Source organism: Ailuropoda melanoleuca, chromosome 16, assembly GCF_002007445.2.
Source record: "Ailuropoda melanoleuca isolate Jingjing chromosome 16, ASM200744v2, whole genome shotgun sequence".
Lineage (NCBI taxonomy): Eukaryota > Metazoa > Chordata > Mammalia > Carnivora > Ursidae > Ailuropoda > Ailuropoda melanoleuca.
Genome location: NC_048233.1, coordinates 85,312,542 through 85,333,037, shown reverse-complemented (window position 1 = coordinate 85,333,037; position 20,496 = coordinate 85,312,542). Strand labels below are relative to the sequence as shown.

Below are 20,496 nucleotides of genomic sequence, written 5' to 3'. Positions count from 1 at the left end.
GGGAGGAAGGGCAGAGAGAGAGGGAGAAGCAGGCTCCCCACCTGAGCAGAGTGCCTAATGCGGTGCTTGATCCCAGGACCCTGGGATCATGGCCGAAGCCGAAGGCAAATGCTCAAACAACTGAGCCACCGAAGCGCCCCTCATTATGGTTTTGGTTTGCACTTCCCTAAAAACTATGATGCTGAACATCTTTTCATGGGTTTATTGGCCATTTATGTGGATAAATGTTGTCTTCATCTACTCAGGCTGCCATAACAAAATACCACCGACTGGGTGGCTTAAACAACGAAAATTTATTTCACACAGATTTGAAGGCTAAGAAGTCCAGTTCTTAGCCTTCAATTCAGTTCCCAGTGAGAGCTTTCTTCATGGCTTGCAGACAGCTAGCTGCCTTCTCACTGTGTCCTCACATGGTTTTTCCTGGGTAGGTGCACTTGGGAGAGATATTTCTCTTTCTTACTCTTCTTATAAAACCATTAGTCCCATCATAAAAGCCACACCTTCATGACCTAATCTAACCCTAATTACTTCCCAAAGGCCTCATCTCCAAATGCCCTTGCACTGGGGATTAGGGCTTCAACATATGAATTTTCACTTCATAACAAGCATCTATGCACATCCTTTGCCTATTTTAAAATTAGTTGACTTTTTATTGTTGAGGTGTAAAAGTTGTTTTTGTATTCTGGATATTAGACTCCTATCAGATACATGATTTGAAAATATTTTCTCCCATTCTGTAAGTTGTCTCTTCTCTCTTTTTTTAATTTTTTCAGTTTTATTGAGGTACAATTGATATATAACAGTGTGTAACGTTAAGGTGTACAACCTGAAAATCTGATACTTATATGTTCCAAAATGATTACCACCTTAGCCTGAGCTAACACTTCCATCACCTCACATAATTATTGTCTTTTCACTTTCTTTTTTTTTTTTTAAGATTGTTTATTTATTTATTTGACAGAGATAGACACCCAGAGAGAGAGGGAACACAAGCAGGGGGAGTGGGAGAGGAAGAAGCAGGCTCCCAGTGGAGAAGCCCGATGTGGGACTCGATCCCGGAACGCTGGGATCACGCCCTGAGCCGAAGGCAGCCGCCTAATGACTACGTTACCCAGGCGCCCCTGTCTTTTCACTTTCTTGATAGTGTTCTTTGAAATACAAAAGTTTTTAATATTGCTAAAGTCCAATTTATCTATTTTTCCTTTGGTTGCTTGTGCTTTAAATGTCCTATCTATGAAGATTTACATCTGTATTTTCAGATGTAAACTCAGATTTACATCTGAGTTTTATAGTGTTAGCTTATATCTAGAACTTTGATCCATTTTGAGTTAACTGTTACATAGAGTGTCATATGACTTTTTAAAATGTGCTAAGTGGGTAACCATAAAGTCTATTCAGGAAATAATATTCAAAAAGTCCTTTCTTCCCATACCAGCCAAATTCACTGCCATAGGCTGCTAACACTGTCTGCTATGGAGATGAAAGGGATATGATAACCCAAGAGGCCAGAGTTGGAGCAATATGTGCCCAGTTGATTACACAATGAAGGGTAACAACAGTTCAAGGATTTTAAGCCAAAGCAGGTACAATGCAGGCTAGCTCCCACTAACTACTAAATAAAAGCCACTTGCCTGAAGGATGAGCCAACTCCCAGGATCTCTGATGTTAAGAGCTCTCCTTTTCTTCCTCCTCTACCTACCCAAGCTCAAAAGGAAGAGAAACATGTCAACGTTCACGTCCTTTCCATCTCCTTTCCCTTCATATCAAATCTTAAACATATTCCCAATAATGAAGTATGATTAGATACATTTAACAGGGAAAAGAGTAAAGAAATATTAAGGAAGGAAAAGAAGACAAATTCATTTTTTAAGTAATCCCTACAGCCAACATGGGGCTCAAACTCACATCCCTGAGATCAAGAGTCACACGTTCCACAGACTGAGCTAGACAGGCAACCCAACAAATTCATTTATTTTAACTTCTCTTGATCTTCAATCTTCTCTTTATAAAATCTTGCCACATGTTATGCAAATTAAGCAGCAAGAAATTGTTAAGGACGTATCAAAAGTTTGAGGATTAAATGTGGACTCACAGGGTAACAAACGACCTACGAGCCCACGAATTCTTCCCTTACTTCTAAACTTAATATATGAGGCTGAGGTCAAGCTCAGTTTCCTCATCTCGGAAAGAGAAATCATGATAACACATAATGCGGATCTACCTCTGGAGCATGAATGAGATCACATCTACAAAATGAGCTCCTGGGGAAAAAGTGTTAGATGAGTACTGAGTCTTAGAGTTGCTGATCTTGTAAGATATAAAATTATAATAGATAATCTTTGAATATGAGAATCTCAGATTTAAAAATATGTATTAAGTCAGACATCCAAGAGTTCACCATTGTGAATTTCTCACTCACTGATAAGCAAGACTGGACCCATCAATCTCCCTAATGTACAGAAAGCATGACTCCCCACTTCCTTTCACAACAATTAACAAAAAGGACAAAATTAAACTAAACTTTTTTGTAAATTCTCCCTGACAGCAAAAGGGTGGAGTACAGAGAAGAGGCAAAAACTAGACTATCACAATCATATAATGATACATCAATAGCACAGCTGTCTTCCCTACTTTCAAGGGCTAATACTCTTATCTAGTCTTCTGAAGGAAAAAAAAGAAGGCTGTAAATTTTCTGATTTGGGAAAAACACTTGAACATGACTGGTTAAACTGTATTTTACAAAAGAGTTAAATTATGTCAATAAACATGGGAATGAGGAGGAGGTAATTAAAAAGAAAACAGAAATCAAAATAATATGAATGGAAGAAACAAGAAAGAAATAGCAAAATAGGGACCTATAGACATGGCCTTTTTCATATTCCCTCATCTTCTACCCTTTCTTTTTTTTTTCTTTTCTTCACTAAAGTAAGGACATGATAGGAAGTAGCTTCTGGGGCGCCTGGGTGGCACAGCGGTTAAGCATCCGCCTTTGGCTCAGGGCGTGATCCCGGCGTTATGGGATTGAGCCCCACGTCAGGCTCCTCTGCTATGAGTCTGCTTCTTCCTCTCCCACTCCCCCTGCTTGTGTTCCCTCTCTCGCTGGCTGTCTCTATCTCTGTCAAATAAATAAATAAAATCTTAAAAAANAAAAAAAAAAAAAGGAAGTAGCTTCTAGATTTGGACAAGAAGGACAAACTAAAACCATCATGTTTTGCCAGACAGATATTTACGATAGAAGCAGTTCTACATAAAAGGATAAGTATATATATAAATGGATATAAAATGAATTTCTACATTAATGGATAAGCATATCATGAAGAATAACAGTACATATATTAATATGAAGTAATGAGAATTTTTAAACACGTAAGAATTTATCTATATAATGGACATCATCCTTCAAAGTACAAAAGTTATTCTAGTTCACAGAAGACCTCACATCTGGTCTGAGATGTCTTATCCTAATAAGCAATTGGGAGTCATCAAGATAGGAACTTAAAGATAAATTTAAATTTATATATAATTGAATAAATAATAATTCTATATAATAAAAGGAGAATTAACAAAAATTCAATCAGATTAGATAATGGAAAAAAGAAAAAAGAGAACGTTAAAAAAACCTCAAAATTTATAACCCTGGAAAATTATGAATATTAGTATCATTGAAAGAAATGGAGACATTACAGAGCAAGTTAGTTGCAAGAAAATGAAACTCATTTTAGGTATGTTGCACACATATTTCAAAGGAACCTTCAAATGGAATAGTTTAATTGACAATCAAAGCTGGAAACATGTTAGTGAGAGAGAGGAAAAAAATAAGTCTCACCAGAATAGAAATGATATTAAAACTTCAAATGTAGAAAAGCTATCCGAAGTAAATATAGAATAATAATATAGAATAATGAGGGGCGCCTGGGTGGCACAGCGGTTAAGCGTCTGCCTTCGGCTCAGGGCGTGATCCTGGCGTTATGGGATCGAGCCCCACATCAGGCTCCTCTGCTATGAGCCTGCTTCTTCCTCTCCCACTCCCCCTGCTTGTGTTCCCTCTCTCGCTGGCTGTCTCTATCTCTGTCAAAATAAATAAATAAAATCTTTAAAAAATAATAATAATAATATAGAATAATGAATGGAAGAAAGGCATATATTGGTGACTGAACTTTAAGGACTATCCTCTGGGTTACCAAAGAAGCACCTTGAATATACATACCTCCATTATAGTACTTATCACATCACATTTTATTTTCAGAGCTACCTCTCCCTATGACTTCCTGTGGCAAGGTATATGTTCAACTAAAAGTTTTCTGGATAAAAGAATAGTTAGGAACCAGAGAAGAAACCGAGCAAGAAAGAGAACATAACCCATTAGAGAGGAAATAAAATGGGGAGATTATCTTGGTCACTATTTCTTAATCCAACATAAATAAAACACCCAAAAATAAGAGCCTGTTTGTATACAAATTGATCTGAAGTATTCCAGATCCAGAGAAAAAGCACCTTGATGCAATCCTGATAGAATAGACTGAAGAGTAAAGAAAACTAAAGCTGGATGGCTACAACAGCACAGTTCCCCAAAGAGAGATCACACCTTATTTTAGGCACTGAGAGACATCAACCAAGCAAAGAACAGAACATAAAATGAATTCAGAAGCATACTATTCATTTTGTATAATAAGTAATTTTTTTAACACCTGGAAATCTGATGGTTCATGAATCAGCCACCAAAGACTTCCTAACGAAGATAATTAAACAGTGTAAAGATTTGTGAATGGACCAATTTAAAGCAGCTTGTTAATAATGTTAGAGGAATGCTAAATAAATAATGATAGTAATAGAGGCATAATTAATAGTGCATAAGCCAGGGAGCTGAGGGATTTAAATCTTAAACTTGGACAATTTCCTTTGTGAGTTTCACTGAGTCATTTTTGTTACTAATTAGTAAAAATAAATAGCATTATTGACCGGAGGTTAGTATTATGAGCCTGGAAAGCAGACAGGCTGAAGTTGGCTACTAAAATGTGATTGACTATGATCAAATGACTCAATTTTTATTGTGTACTTGATATGCAGTACGTCTTCTTTGTACAAAAAGTTAGCCACCTGTATTTTACCACAAGGATATAAAAAGAGATAAATAAATATGCATAAAAATGCTGTGAGCTTTTAAAATAATTAAATTAAAACTAAGTTACCATGACACAAACTGTCCAAACTTTGTATTAGCATAATAACAGGTGGTTATTCCATAACCTAAATTCAACTCAATATCTTCTCTCCAGGTATTAACAGTGATAATAAAACCATTCCCTTGCATCTGCATAGGTTTTCACTTTTTTCAAAGCACTTGCACAAATATTAATTGAAGAAATTATATTATGTACAACCTGACCACTGACTGTACAGGCATGGTAAGTATAGGTTTATGTTTCAGGAAATATTACTATATCCTCTTTAGTGCTAATAATAACAATACTCCCTGTTATTTATGTGGATTTTCACTTCTTTCAAAGCACTTTCACACATATTAACTAAAGCAGTGGCATTAGGAATGATCTTTCCATACTCTGCATCGTCTAAAGGGCAGAATTCAAAAAAGAAGAGCACTAAAGATTGATATAGAGAACAGACGGTTTTGAGGCAGTCAACTCATGATTCTTTTTTTTTTTTAAAGATTTTATTTATTTATTCGACAGAGATAGAGACAGCCAGCGAGAGAGGGAACACAAGCAGGAGGAGTGGGAGAGGAAGAAGCAGGCTCATAGCAGAGGAGCCTGATGTGGGGCTCGATCCCATAACGCTGGGATCACGCCCTGAGCCAAAGGCAGACGCTTAACCGCTGTGCCACCCAGGCGCCCCCAACTCATGATTCTTAAAGCTGGACTCAGGTTTCCCAAAAGTCTTAGAGCAAATTCTCTAGGACAATAAGCTAATTCTCCCTTTCTTCTAGACATAGGCTTTGGGAGGCAGTAGAATTAAGTGATTAAAATAGCTTAGGTATGGGGCGCCTGGGTGGCACAGCGGTTAAGCGTCTTCCTTTGGCTCAGGGTGTGATCCCGGTGTTATGGGATCGAGCCCCACATCAGGCTCCTCCGCTATGAGCCTGCTTCTTCCTCTCCCACTCCCCCTGCTTGTGTTCCCTCTCTCGCTGGCTGTCTCTATCTCTGTCGAATAAATAAATAAAATCTTAAAAAAAAAAAAATAGAACTACCCTATGCTCCAACCACTGCACTACTAGGTATTTACCGAAGGATACAAAAATACTAATTCAAAGGGATACATGCAGCCCAATGTTTATAGCAGCATTATCTACAATAGCCAAATTATGGAAATAGCCCAAATGTCCATTGATTGATGAATGGCTAAAGAAGATATGGCCTATATGTGTGTGTGTGTGTGTGTACGTATGTGTGTATATATGTGTATGTATGTACATATATGTGTATATGTATATGTATATATATATACATACATACACATACAAATATGTATATATATGTATGTATACACACACACACACAGGAATATCACTCAGTCATAAAAAAGAATGAAATCTTGCCACTTGCAACAATGTGGATTCAACTACAGAGTATTATGCTAAGCAAAATAAGTCAGAGAAATACCATATGTTTTCACTCATATATAGAATTTAAGAAACAAAACAAATGAGCAGAGAGGAAAAAAGAGAGAGATAAACCAAGAAACAGACTAAAGAGAACAAGAAGAGAACAAACTGATGGTTACCAGAGGAGAGGTGGTTGGCGGGATGGGTAAAATAGGTGATGGGGCTTAAGGTGTGCACTTGGTGGGGGTGGGGGTGGCACCTGGGTGGCTCAGTCAGTTAAGCGTCTGCCTTCGGCTCAGGTCATGGTCCCAGGGTCCTGGGATCGAGGAGCCTGTTTCTCCCTCTCACTCTGACCTCCACTTGTGCTCTGTCACTCTCTATCTCAAATAAATAAATAAAATCTTTTAAAAAAAGAGAGTGCTTACTGCGATGAGCACTGAGTGTTATATGTAATGCTGAATCACTAAATTGTACACCTGAAACTAATATTACACCGTACGTTAACTGGAATTTAAATAAAAACTTTAAAAAAATAAAAATTACTTCAAAAAAGAAGTTCCAAAAGGCAAAATTATCTCCTATATGTTTATGTCCTTAGAGTCACTCATCCTGTGAGTTGCAAAAATAATTTCTTCTTATTCTTTGATACGACCAAGATAAAGGAAGGTACTTTGGTTTATGCAGTAATTGGGTTACTGGAAATGTGGATCTAAATAAAACTTTTAATTGATTGCCTTTTTAAAAAGCACTAAGGAACACTGCCATTTTTTAAAGTTCAATGGTAAAATAAATAAATAGTCCAATGGTAATACATTTCATAAACATTTATAATATTACACTGCTCTAATGTAGTTTTTTGTTTCCATATTTAACACACAGCACATTTTCTTGAAGTAATGACAAATGTACAGTTAAAAAAAACCACAATCTACTTATATTCCAAATTTAGTTGGAGAAGTTTTCTTTTCAAAATTATTTTGTAAAATTTGTAAATTAACCACACATTAGGAAAAGACAGGCCCATTGGATCATTTACAAACCACACAACTACACAATATAAATATGAAAGCACAACAGTTCTCAGATCATTTTGATCTCCTTAACATAAATGTATGTCCTTTTGATTTAGATTATTCTCAAGGCAAAGGAAAGAACTAAAACTAAGGTCACCAAAAGCTCCTAAACCATACCAACCTCAGCATGTGGAATGCGGTATTAATACTTGCCAAAAAAATTTACAGTAAAGACTTCTCCACACATTATTTCTTTGAGGTAGATGGAAACAAATACTTTACCCAAAATTTTATTTTATATCTGGGATAATTTTGCCTGAGGTTGTATTCAGAGTATTCAGAGAAGCTATAGAGACCTACGTATCTTGTTCATTCCTATATCTATACAATTTCATAGATCATCTTTCAGTAGGATTGCCAGATAAAATACAGGATAAAATATTGCACGGAACATACTTACACTACAAAATTACTCATTGTTTATCTGAAGTTAAAATTTAAGTGGGCATCCTGTATTTTTATTTGCTAAATCTGGCAACGCTATCTTTCAGTTTGACTGTTTTAGAAAATACCAAATTCACTGCCAGGAAGAGACTTAAAAGTAGAGTAATTCTATCTTTACCTTTTAGGAACTTCTTGAGAACCAAACCACCATAAATGCTTTCTGCAGAAGCAACTGTAAGAAACAGAATACAAAGAAATATCACAAACAATTAAACAGATTTTATCTAAAGAATCTAATGGGAGCCTAAAAATACTGTTTATAGATACAGAACATAAACAAGATGACCACTCTGTAATGAATTTACTAAAAACGCAGGCACCAAAGCAGCATTATCAGGCATCAATGACTCTCTGGTAGCAGAATAACTTCTTAGAGATGAGAACTAAATGGCAAGTCTTTTCACCTATATTCAATACCAGGACTGCTTCCTTAGGTATTATTATTCCTGAGAGGAAAGGATTATAAGAAGACTGCAAACTGTAGCTAGTAATCAGAATACATCATGCCAATAACCCATATTCCAGTATAAGATTCAATTAAAAATTTTGGCCCTTCTTTTAAACAATTTCCTCTCTAGTAGAAAATATTAGACTATCAGGTAAGAATTCTTCATACCTAGAGTTCTTTTTTTTTTTTTTTTTTTTTTTAGACAGAGATAGAGACAGCCAGCGAGAGAGGGAACACAAGCAGGGGGAGTGGGAGAGGAAGAAGCAGGCTCCCAGCAGAGGAGCCTGATGTGGGGCTCGGATCCCACAACGCCGGGATCACGCCCTGAGCCGAAGGCAGACGCTTAACCGCTGTGCCACCCAGGCGCCCCCATACCTAGAGTTCTAACTCTGAACATCAGAACATTTAGACCAACAATCTTTTTTTAATTTTTTTTAAGTAAACTCTACCCCCAATGTGGGGCTCAAACTCACAACCCTGAGGATCAAGAGTCGCATGCTCAACTGACTGAGCCAGCCAGGTGCCTCTAGAGCAATGATTCTTCAGGGGAAGAGGGTGAGGAAGGAAGCAGGCACCTAAGAGGGAGAAAAGATCAGAACCACCTAGAGACTTTTTCTAAATTGAATATCTCTCTCCAAGAGGGTTAACCCACAGTTAAGAATCTAAGAATCACTGCCACAGGAACCAACGAAAACGTGTCTATCCCTCTAGAAATGTGTATTCCTCAGGCAGGGGATAAAGGTTGAGAATAAAGGTTGAGAACTACAGTGACAGGCAACACCATTCTCTAAATGTGTGCTGTCCAAATACAGTAGTCACTAGATACATGTGGCTACTTAAATTTAGCTAAATTAAATTAAATGAAAAATAAGATTCCTCAGTCACACTAGCCATATTTTAAGTGGTCATTAGCCAAGTGTGGCTAATGGCTACTGTACTGAACACCACAGATATAGAACATTTCTATCATCACAAAGTTCTACTGAAATGCTGTTAGGAGCAGGGCTTTACATTTCCAGATTTTGAATGATTCTAGACAAATGGTATTTCAAAAGGCCTGAGCCCAAGTAGCACAGAATATTCAATAAAAGACAATCATCTCGGGGTGCCTGGGTGGCTCAGTCAGTTAAGCATCTGCCTTCAGCTCAGGTCGTGATCCCGGAGACCTGGGATGGAGCCTCACATAGGGCTCCCTGCTCAGCAGGGAGCCTGTTTTTCCCTCTCCCTCTGCCACGTCCCTGCTTGTGCTCTGTCAAATAAAAAAATAAAATCTTAAAAAAAAAAAAAAAGATAATTATCTCTTTTTTCTTAACATTCCTCACAGGCTTACACTGGTTCTAACTTAAGGAGAGTGGGTCACTGGGACAGGGATGGCAGGTGGTGGCAAGCCTATACTAGTGATTAGTGAGGAGTTGAACATTAATAAGAAAAAAAATACAACCTATATATCTCACAGTGTGTTCATGATGTTTTTCAATTGCGTATGTCACACTGTTTCCTCAGACATCCTTTTTTTAATTTTAACAAGTACCATATCAACAATTGTTGAGAATGAGTCACTTTTGGTGAACGTACTCAGAGAGCAATTATCCTGCCTGCTCCACACCCCTTCCAGCCCCCAATTTTCAGCTATACTTCTAATGTCTCTGTACTAAAGTAATAAAGTGCTATCCTTCTAATGCAAAGATAACAGAGACTTTTTTGTAAAACAGGGCTCACTCACCAAAGCAGGGCTCATTCTCACAACCCTGAGATCACGACCTGAGACGAAATCAAGAGTCGGTTGCTCAACCAAGTGAGCCACCCAGGCATCCCTCATTTGATTTTAACCAGCATTCCCCAAATTTATATGACTACATAACTCCTTCATAACTCATATAAACATACTGTAGCACACTATGAAAAACACTGCAATAAATAGTATGTTAAAGACTTCAACAATTACTGATGAAAAAACTATATAGTGTTCTCTCAGTTTCTCATAGATGGATCATTCAAGTAATAAAATTTGCTGGTGTTGTGAGCTGAATTTTGTGCCTCTTTGAAAGAGATTTTGAAGAACTAAGCCCCAGTACTTGTGAATATGTCTTTATTTGGAAATAGGGTCTTCACAAATGTAATCAAATTAAGATGAGGTCATTCTGGTACTCTAGGACCTAAATCCAATTGGTGTCCTTTTAAGAAGCCTACATGAAGACACAGACACAGATAAACACAGAGAGAGACTATCCCATGAAGGTAGAGGCAGAGACTGGAGTGATATGCCTGTAAGTCAACACCAAGAGCTTGCTGGCAACTACAGGGGCAAAGAGAGAGGCATGGAATAGATTCCTCCCTCAGAGTCTCCAGAAGGAACCAGCTCTACTTAAACCTTGATTTTGGACTTCTGGCCTCCATATCTGTGAGGGAATAAATTTATTTTATGTTTGTGGTACGTTGGTATAGTAGCCCTAGATAACTAACACACGGTTTTTCATCATCAGAGATTTCAGACCAAACACACCACTTCATACTTTCAAGTAAAGATGGCAGACTGAGGGGCGCCTGAGTGGCAGTTGGTTAGGCATCAGACTCTTGGTTTCAGCTCAGGTCATGATCCTGATCAGGGTCATGAGATCAAGCCCTATGTGGGGCTCCATGCTGGGTGTGGAGCCTGCTTCAGATTCTCTCTCTCTCTGCCCTTCCCCCGCTAACTCTCTCTCTAACTCTTGTCTCTAAAATAAATAAATAGGAGCACCTGGGTGGCTCAGTCGTTAAGTGTCTGCCTTCGGCTCAGGGCATGATCCCGGCATTCTGAAGTCGAGCCCCACATCAGGCTCCTCTGCTGGAAGCCTGCCTCTTCCTCTCCCACTCCCCCTGCTTGTGTTCCCTCTCTCGCTGGCTGTCTCTCTCTCTTGTCAAATAAATAAATAAAAATCTCTAAAAAATAAAATAAATAACTGGCCTGAATGAATATAAAGACTGAATGCTGAGATATTTCTCTTACTCCTCCATCCCAGAACACTTGCAATCTGGCTTTTTCTCTACCTGGTGAGAGGCTATGAATTTACACATAGAAAAACTTAGCAGAATGCATATTGAACGTTAATCAATAATTATCTCAAGGAATGAAATGACTAGAAAGTCTCACTTTCCACAATATACGTGTCTGTAATGTTGGAATGTTTTATAATAAACATTTATCACCCTTCCTTCTACCAAAAAATTATGAAAATTATTACATAAAGATCAGTGACAATAAAGACAATAAAGAGAAGAGAAAGGCCCCTATATTTCACATGGGCTCAAAATGCCTATGGAATTGGGTTTTTTTGCCAAAAGCTACTATGGCTCAAGTCCTCTGCTTTCAGTGAAATCAATCCTGCTACCTTGGCCAGTTTATTGGATTAGAATCAATGCATAAACAAACACAACAATATACAGACCAGCATCACCCTAGCCATCTAGCTAACCAAAACTCTCTTATGAATGGTGGGAACTCATAATGGAGTTCATGCACAGTAACAGCAAACCAACCTATCATATCTCTCTCAAAGATGTTTACTGCTAGGTACCCAAAGAGATGGCAGGGCAGTCCAGTTCAGTGACACAATGTCTTGTAGAGCCTAAAGTACTATTGTGTCTCAGCTGGGACTCAAGATGACTCCTCTAAGGCTGACGGGAGAACTTCATCCCAAAGTATCCTTCAGTAAACCTACAGACAGATATACACACACACTCTCCTCTCTCACACACGCTCTCTTCTCTCTCTCACACACACACACACACACACACACACGACCAAACAAAAAAGTTATCACTTCAAAAGTTCAAGAAAATTCGTTGTTCCAGGGACACTCAATGCATCAGCTTTCCCCCAAGAGTGTAAGCAGAAACAATGAGAGAATAAGAGCCAAATGGAAAAGGTTTATTTTCAAACTAACTGCAAGTTAGAATTATTAAAGTATGCACAATTCTTCATTTTATTTCTTTTCCTCTTCTTTTATTTTTTGGCTTTCTTCCAACTACCAAAGGCTGGACATGTAAAAGGAGATAAAATTCAATATAATATAATTTTGTGTAAAAGAGGAGGTTAAAACCAAGAGCAAGAAGGAGATCGTTTCTGAGAATTCTTAAGCCAGTAAAATAAATAATCCTTTGATAACAGTCATTGTACTCCCCTTTCCTGTATAACATATTTGTAAATCTATCACCAGATACTTATTACATAATTATTTAAGTTTTTAAACTATGGAATAACCCTGGAGTGATAACATGATAAAAGATTGTGACTAACTTAAATTTTTAAATTAACTATAACAAATCATAACAAAACAAAGACAAAATCAATATTTCTTCCTCTACTTACTAGTTGTTACACAATGAAGAGTATTTGCCTGATGCTTAGAATTTAATGCTTCCATGGAAATCACTATCTGTCCTTCTAGCAATGCTTCTTTTGATGTTCCTGCTGTTTCACACTTCCAGTGAATTATTAAATATTTCAAAATCTGAAAAGGGCACAATTCAAAGAAAGAAATCTTTAGAAATCATGGTAATATCAAATTTATATGATACAGTTAACAATCCTAATTTCCAAAAAATAATATTTTTCGTGAAATGTCAGACTTACATTTTGTTCAGAACAAAGCATTGTGTCTACACAGAAAAAATAACTAGAGAAGTGACATAAGAAAGGAGACATAGGAAATTAACACAATGCCCCACAAGACAGGAAATGGAGACAATAAATTGCTTTATTCAAAGGGTAAGTTCATCTGGAAATAATAATTTGGAAAAATTAAGTGGGAGTTTGTTTTTCCTGTTTCTTTTTTTCTCCCCAAGTAAAAACCAGTATGAAGATTATGAATAAGACCGGCATCTGGTTATGAATCATCTTTACCTTTCATTAAATCATCATTTCTGAGTATCAGAACACTAGTTAAGAACACTGGCTTTGGAGGCGCCTGGGTGGCTCAGTTGTTAAGCGTCTGCCTTCGGCTCAGGGCCTGATCCCAGAGTCCTGGGATAGAGCCCCACATCAGGCTCCTCTGCTGGGAGCCCGCTTCTCCCTCTCCCACTCCCCCTGCTTGTGTTCCCTCTCTCGCTGGCTGTCTCTCTCTCTGTCAAATAAATAAATAAAAATCTTCAAAAAACAAAAACAAAAAAATACTGGCTTTGGAGGAAGATGCCTGGGTTTGAATCCCTGATGTGCCATGTGATCTTGGGCAAGTTATTTAACTCCTCTCTACCCCAGCTTCTTCATTTACCAAAATGAGGACAAAACTACCAGGTATGGCTGCTGTGAAATGTAAACAAAATAAGAGCAAAGTGATTAACACGGTGCCTTGCATATATAATAGTAAATGCTTAATAGACATCAGCTTTTATTTCAAATAAGTTCACCTGCAGTGAAGACTGCACACAAGATTTTGTTTTAAGATTTCCAAGATGTCTAGATAAATCAATCTTGATGAGACAAATTTAAAATATACTGTATTTAATTCCACTACTTATTAAAGTGCATTCTCACTTTCATACTGAGTAAGGTACCATAGGGAAAATTACCATCCCTTTTCTTAAAGGCAAAGAGATCTCAGTAAGAGAACTTGGGAATGAAGATCCTAAAGTGTACCATAGTTGACAAAAATGGTTTCCAGACGTTCCTACAATCTAACACTTTCCTTCACACATCCTCTGACGCAGTGTGCTCCCCTCCGTTAAGATTTTCCCGCAGTGTCTTTATCCGTGAGAGAGCAGTTGAGAAAAGAACACTGGCCTGGGAGTCAGAAGCTCTGGGTTCTAGCCTAGCGTCTGTCTGTAAAATCGAATCCTCCAACTTTCTTTGAGGATAACGAAGGAAGCAAGAGGACCGTCAGGTAGGTCAACCCCGTCTGGCCTGCAGTTTTTCTGTCTAGTACCCCTTACAAGACCAGCTGCTAAAAATTCAATCAGGTGGCGACTGTAATGGCGCTGCCACGGCTGAACCCACGTGGCGTGGCGGCGCGGGCCGTTCCGTCCCACCCTCCAGAGCAGGAAACTTCTGCGGTCCGCAGGGTGGTCGGTACTGGGGGAGGCCTCTGCACCNCACACACACACACGACCAAACAAAAAAGTTATCACTTCAAAAGTTCAAGAAAATTCGTTGTTCCAGGGACACTCAATGCATCAGCTTTCCCCCAAGAGTGTAAGCAGAAACAATGAGAGAATAAGAGCCAAATGGAAAAGGTTTATTTTCAAACTAACTGCAAGTTAGAATTATTAAAGTATGCACAATTCTTCATTTTATTTCTTTTCCTCTTCTTTTATTTTTTGGCTTTCTTCCAACTACCAAAGGCTGGACATGTAAAAGGAGATAAAATTCAATATAATATAATTTTGTGTAAAAGAGGAGGTTAAAACCAAGAGCAAGAAGGAGATTGTTTCTGAGAATTCTTAAGCCAGTAAAATAAATAATCCTTTGATAACAGTCATTGTACTCCCCTTTCCTGTATAACATATTTGTAAATCTATCACCAGATACTTATTACATAATTATTTAAGTTTTTAAACTATGGAATAACCCTGGAGTGATAACATGATAAAAGATTGTGACTAACTTAAATTTTTAAATTAACTATAACAAATCATAACAAAACAAAGACAAAATCAATATTTCTTCCTCTACTTACTAGTTGTTACACAATGAAGAGTATTTGCCTGATGCTTAGAATTTAAAGCTTCCATGGAAATCACTATCTGTCCTTCTAGCAATGCTTCTTTTGATGTTCCTGCTGTTTCACACTTCCAGTGAATTATTAAATATTTCAAAATCTGAAAAGGGCACAATTCAAAGAAAGAAATCTTTAGAAATCATGGTAATATCAAATTTATATGATACAGTTGAGTTAACAATCCTAATTTCCAAAAAATAATATTTTTTGTGAAATGTCAGACTTACATTTTGTTCAGAACAAAGCATTGTGTCTACACAGAAAAAATAACTAGAGAAGTGACATAAGAAAGGAGACATAGGAAATTAACACAATGCCCCACAAGACAGGAAATGGAGACAATAAATTGCTTTATTCAAAGGGTAAGTTCATCTGGAAATAATAATTTGGAAAAATTAAGTGGGAGTTTGTTTTTCCTGTTTCTTTTTTTCTCCCCAAGTAAAAACCAGTATGAAGATTATGAATAAGACCGGCATCTGGTTATGAATCATCTTTACCTTTCATTAAATCATCATTTCTGAGTACCAGAACACTAGTTAAGAACACTGGCTTTGGGGGCGCCTGGGTGGCTCAGTTGTTAAGCGTCTGCCTTCGGCTCAGGGCCTGATCCCAGAGTCCTGGGATAGAGCCCCACATCAGGCTCCTCTGCTGGGAGCCCGCTTCTCCCTCTCCCACTCCCCCTGCTTGTGTTCCCTCTCTCGCTGGCTGTCTCTCTCTCTGTCAAATAAATAAATAAAAATCTTCAAAAAACAAAAACAAAAAAATACTGGCTTTGGAGGAAGATGCCTGGGTTTGAATCCCTGATGTGCCATGTGATCTTGGGCAAGTTATTTAACTCCTCTCTACCCTAGCTTCTTCATTTACCAAAATGAGGACAAAACTACCAGGTATGGCTGCTGTGAAATGTAAACAAAATAAGAGCAAAGTGATTAACACGGTGCCTTGCATATATAATAGTAAATGCTTAATAGACATCAGCTTTTATTTCAAATAAGTTCACCTGCAGTGAAGACTGCACACAAGATTTTGTTTTAAGATTTCCAAGATGTCTAGATAAANGTAAATGCTTAATAGACATCAGCTTTTATTTCAAATAAGTTCACCTGCAGTGAAGACTGCACACAAGATTTTAAGATTTCCAAGATGTCTAGATAAATCAATCTTGATGAGACAAATTTAAAATATACTGTATTTAATTCCACTACTTATTAAAGTGCATTCTCACTTTCATACTGAGTAAGGTACCATAGGGAAAATTACCATCCCTTTTCTTAAAGGCAAAGAGATCTCAGTAAGAGAACTTGGGAATGAAGATCCTAAAGTGTACCATAGTTGACAAAAATGGTTTCCAGACGTTCCTACAATCTAACACTTTCCTTCACACATCCTCTGACGCAGTGTGCTCCCCTCCGTTAAGATTTTCCCGCAGTGTCTTTATCCGTGAGAGAGCAGTTGAGAAAAGAACACTGGCCTGGGAGTCAGAAGCTCTGGGTTCTAGCCTAGCGTCTGTAAAATCGAATCCTCCAACTTTCTTTGAGGATAACGAAGGAAGCAAGAGGACCGTCAGGTAGGTCAACCCCGTCTGGCCTGCAGTTTTTCTGTCTAGTACCCCTTACAAGACCAGCTGCTAAAAATTCAATCAGGTGGCGACTGTAATGGCGCTGCCACGGCTGAACCCACGTGGCGTGGCGGCGCGGGCCGTTCCGTCCCACCCTCCAGAGCAGGAAACTTCTGCGGTCCGCAGGGTGGTCGGTACTGGGGGAGGCCTCTGCACCGCAGCCATCTACCATCCGACAGCTCGGCGCCCGCCCCAGGAATGCGCCCCACGCCGTGGCCCACCGGCCGGCTGCAAGCGACTCTCCCTCACTCCCACGTCGCCCGCACTGGTCTCGCCTTCTGCCCGGGGCTGCCCATTTGTCCTTACTGCGCGTCCCCTCGGCGCCTCCAGGCTGGTCTCTGGGCCCTAACCTGGTCCGCTAACGCCTGGCAAACACTTCAGCCTCCCGGGCCTCGGTTTTCTGGGCTGTCAAGAGGGGCGCCCCGCCAACTGAGGGCATGTTCCAAGCGCTCCCTCATCTGCTCCCCACAGCCCCGTGTGCGGCCGGCGGGCTTTCACCGAATCACCTCATTCCCACCTCAGGCACCGCCAGACCCCTCTGCCCAAACTTCGCGGGCCCCTCACAAAACCCTTCCCAGAGTGTCCTTGTCTGTTTTCTCTCCCTCCCCAGCATCACCTCGCAGACTGCCACGGCCATGCCCCCCATGGCGCGGGGGCAGCAGCAGCGACGCCCACCGCCGGCTGTCACCCCTGACGTCGACCTCCGCTGGCGCCCACGCCCGGCCGCTCGGCGTTCTTCCCGCCCGCGCGCGCGCCCCGCCCACCGGCCCGCCGCGCTTGCGCACTTCGCGCCGCACCGCCCCCAGGCCGCGAACCGCCGGGGCTTGCCAGGAGCGGTGGGGAGGTGCAGGGATCCGCGACGGCCCGTGGGCGGACGGGTGGGCGGGCCGCCGGGCTCAGGGGAACCCGCGGGCGGCGACTGAAGCTCGAGGCGAGCGGGAATGAGGCCAGGCCAAGACTCTCCTTCCTCTGGAAAGAGACTTTCCCACGGTCCCGCCGAGGTGCAGCCCTCAGCCGGGAGAAGCTGCTGGGGCCCGGTGCGGGATCCCCAAGCGGGTTCTTGGCTCCCAAGCGGTCTCACCTCCTGCGGGGGCTACCCCAAGTGCCCTAGGCCAACCTCTGGTTCCCAGATTTAGCAAGTAAAAATACAGGACGGACCAGTTAAAATTGAATTTCAGATTTAAAAAAAAATTAAGTATACATATATCCCATGAAATATTTGGGACATATGCATACTAAAAAATTATTCGCTCATCTGAAATTCAAAACAGGGCGTCCTGTATTTTATCTGGCAACCTGCCCCAAGCATGTTCCCAGCCTAATCTCAAGGTGCCTGGCCAGCCCTAGGCAGGATCTGGAAGGGCCCCCCGCCAGGGACTAGGTCCCGCCCCCACGTTTGGCTCTTGCTCTAAATACGCTAATGGCAGGAGGTGGCTTTCCGGGGCTCCAGCGGACAGGACACGCTCTGGGGTTTTCAGAGAGTGCTCCCAGCCAGAAGGAAGGTATTAGTCCAGACCGGCTGCTGGGCTGCTGGACTCCGAGCAGGTTGAGGGAGGGACCGAGGAGGCGAGCGGAGGCTTGAGCCCAAACTGATAACCTGGCAGCTGGTTCCTCAGGCAGCTGAAAGAAAACAGATGAGAGAGATTCCTGTGTGGCAAAAAGTTGCCCAAGGAGAAGGGTGGGACAGGGTGTTGGCTGCTTTCCTTCAGGGGAAATTCTTCCACCCCAGCTCCAAGAAGCCAGGATTGGACAGAACAGATGGGGGAGCTGGCAGAGTGCCCATCTAGTGTACAGCCTTGGTGCTACTCCAAAGAACATGTCTGCTGAGACCTGAATCATAGCCTTGGCCAGTCCATGCTCGGCGCCCGTTGACCACCCTCTCCATCTCAGTTGCTCACAGGTAGGCCTATTGGAGAAAGGGGACTTTTATTTCTGGAAAATTCATCATAAAACCATCTCAGACTTGATAAGAGAGCTGGCATTCGGGGAATCATTGGAGCCTGCCTCTTCTCTCTCTCCAGTGTTCCTTTAGGCAAAGGAGTTGCCAAGGAGAAGGGAGCTCACATTTATTGAATGACAGCATGTTGTCTGACACCACTGGCTCTTTTCACGAGTTTTTTCACTCTCACAAGTATCCTATGAGATACTTATTATCTTCACTATACTCATTATCCGTGGGCGAGGAACCAAGGCGCTGAGGATGGCTCTTCAACGTATTTCCCATAAAGAGTTCTGGTTCAGCAGGAAATGCCCCACCTTGAGAGTGGCATTGGGAATGAAGGGCGGAGGAATGGTTGCCAATGTAGAGGTACTTCAGATGAGTTGGTTGTCCTGGCTTCCAGCCCTTGGCCTTGGAGTGAGCCTCAGGGATGAACATGCAGTGGAACACCCAGCACCATCCTAGAGTCAGAGGAGGCCAAAGACACAGGCACCTTCCATACTGGGTGTAGACAGAAGTGAGGAAGGGAGCCTTTGATAAGAGGGCCTGCCATCAGGATTATCGTCGTATAAACCCTTGCAGTTAGGCAAGCTTGTTTTTTGTTTGTTTGTAGTATAAACCCTTGCAGTTAGGCAAGCTTGTTTTTTGTTTGTTTGTTTGTTTGTTTTAAGGTAGGCTCCACACCCAGCATGAGGCTTGAACTCCTAACCCTGAGATCAAGAGTCCCATGCTCAACTGACAGAGCCAGCCAGGTGCCCCCTTTAGGCAAGTTTTGATGCAGGCTTGACATTTGGTGGCTTCTACTCTGTGCTAAGTGGTCTTCACTTTTTCTTATTTGTCTTAAGTAATCCTCCCAATTTTGTATGGAAGGTGTTATCATTGTTTTATAAAAAATGAAGATGAGGTTCCATTAAGAGGTTGTATGACAGTGAGCTGTACATGGCAGGGCCAGAATCTGAAACAAACAACATCTCTTAACACCTCTTTCCACTCCCCTACAGCTACCCAGTGCATCTCCCACCTGGATGTGATTGCTTGTCTCAGAGTTCTGTAGTGTGGGAGCAGTAACGTTGCCATGAAAAGCCAGTCCCCCCCATTCAAAAACTAAGAACCCAATGAATTCAGATGCCCTTCTCTCCCACAAACTAAGGTTTGAATAAGCCACAGCTCCCAACCCTTCCCTAACCCATCAATGGGTGCCACCATCCTGCTTGGGTTCTAGTAACTAATATACTATTGAACCCCACATTTTTAAAATTGTTCTTCTCAGACCCCGTCCTCAGAGCAATAGAATGTCAGAGCCAGAAAGGACTGTAGAGGTTATCAATTATCTTCAGTAGATGAAATTTGAGGTCCAAAGAAATTAAGTGACCTGCCCAGGGTTAAAGTCACCTTAGTCAGCCAGGTCAGCCAAGGAGCTTTTGGATGCTGCTCTGGACATTTTTAGCCCTTGTGTTCAGGGTCTTATTATCAGTGTCTTCAGGGGGCCAGTTATCCCCAGTCCTTAGACTTAGTGGCATATTAATTCCACTTGCATTCCTTCATCCACCTCAGTATTTAGAATAGTGTTGCATGTCTGCTTTGAACATCCTGTTTTATTCTGAGAAGAAATCCCCTTTCTGGATAGAAGAGACCCCATCTAAAGAGCCCCAGGTTGATTCTGACCCAAACCCAAGGATTTAAGTGGAACCAAGAACATCCTAAGAAATACTACCAGGTGAAC

The 20,496-nt window shown here is 40.7% G+C and overlaps 1 protein-coding gene across 1 annotated transcript in view; it reads right to left on the bottom strand.

The window, feature by feature from the left end:
• Positions 1-17,580, bottom strand: part of C16H11orf80 (chromosome 16 C11orf80 homolog) — a 108,812-nt gene extending 91,232 nt beyond the window's left edge. Inside the window, exons 1-3 of the mRNA XM_034644623.1 lie at positions 17,451-17,580; positions 15,175-15,316; positions 8,195-8,248 (exon numbers count right to left, since the gene is read on the bottom strand). Of these exons, the coding sequence (XP_034500514.1) occupies positions 8,195-8,248; positions 15,175-15,316; positions 17,451-17,480 (226 nt within the window). The 5' untranslated portion in view covers positions 17,481-17,580. The remainder of the gene's footprint in view (positions 1-8,194; positions 8,249-15,174; positions 15,317-17,450) is intronic.
• Positions 17,581-20,496: the final 2,916 nt, after the last annotated feature.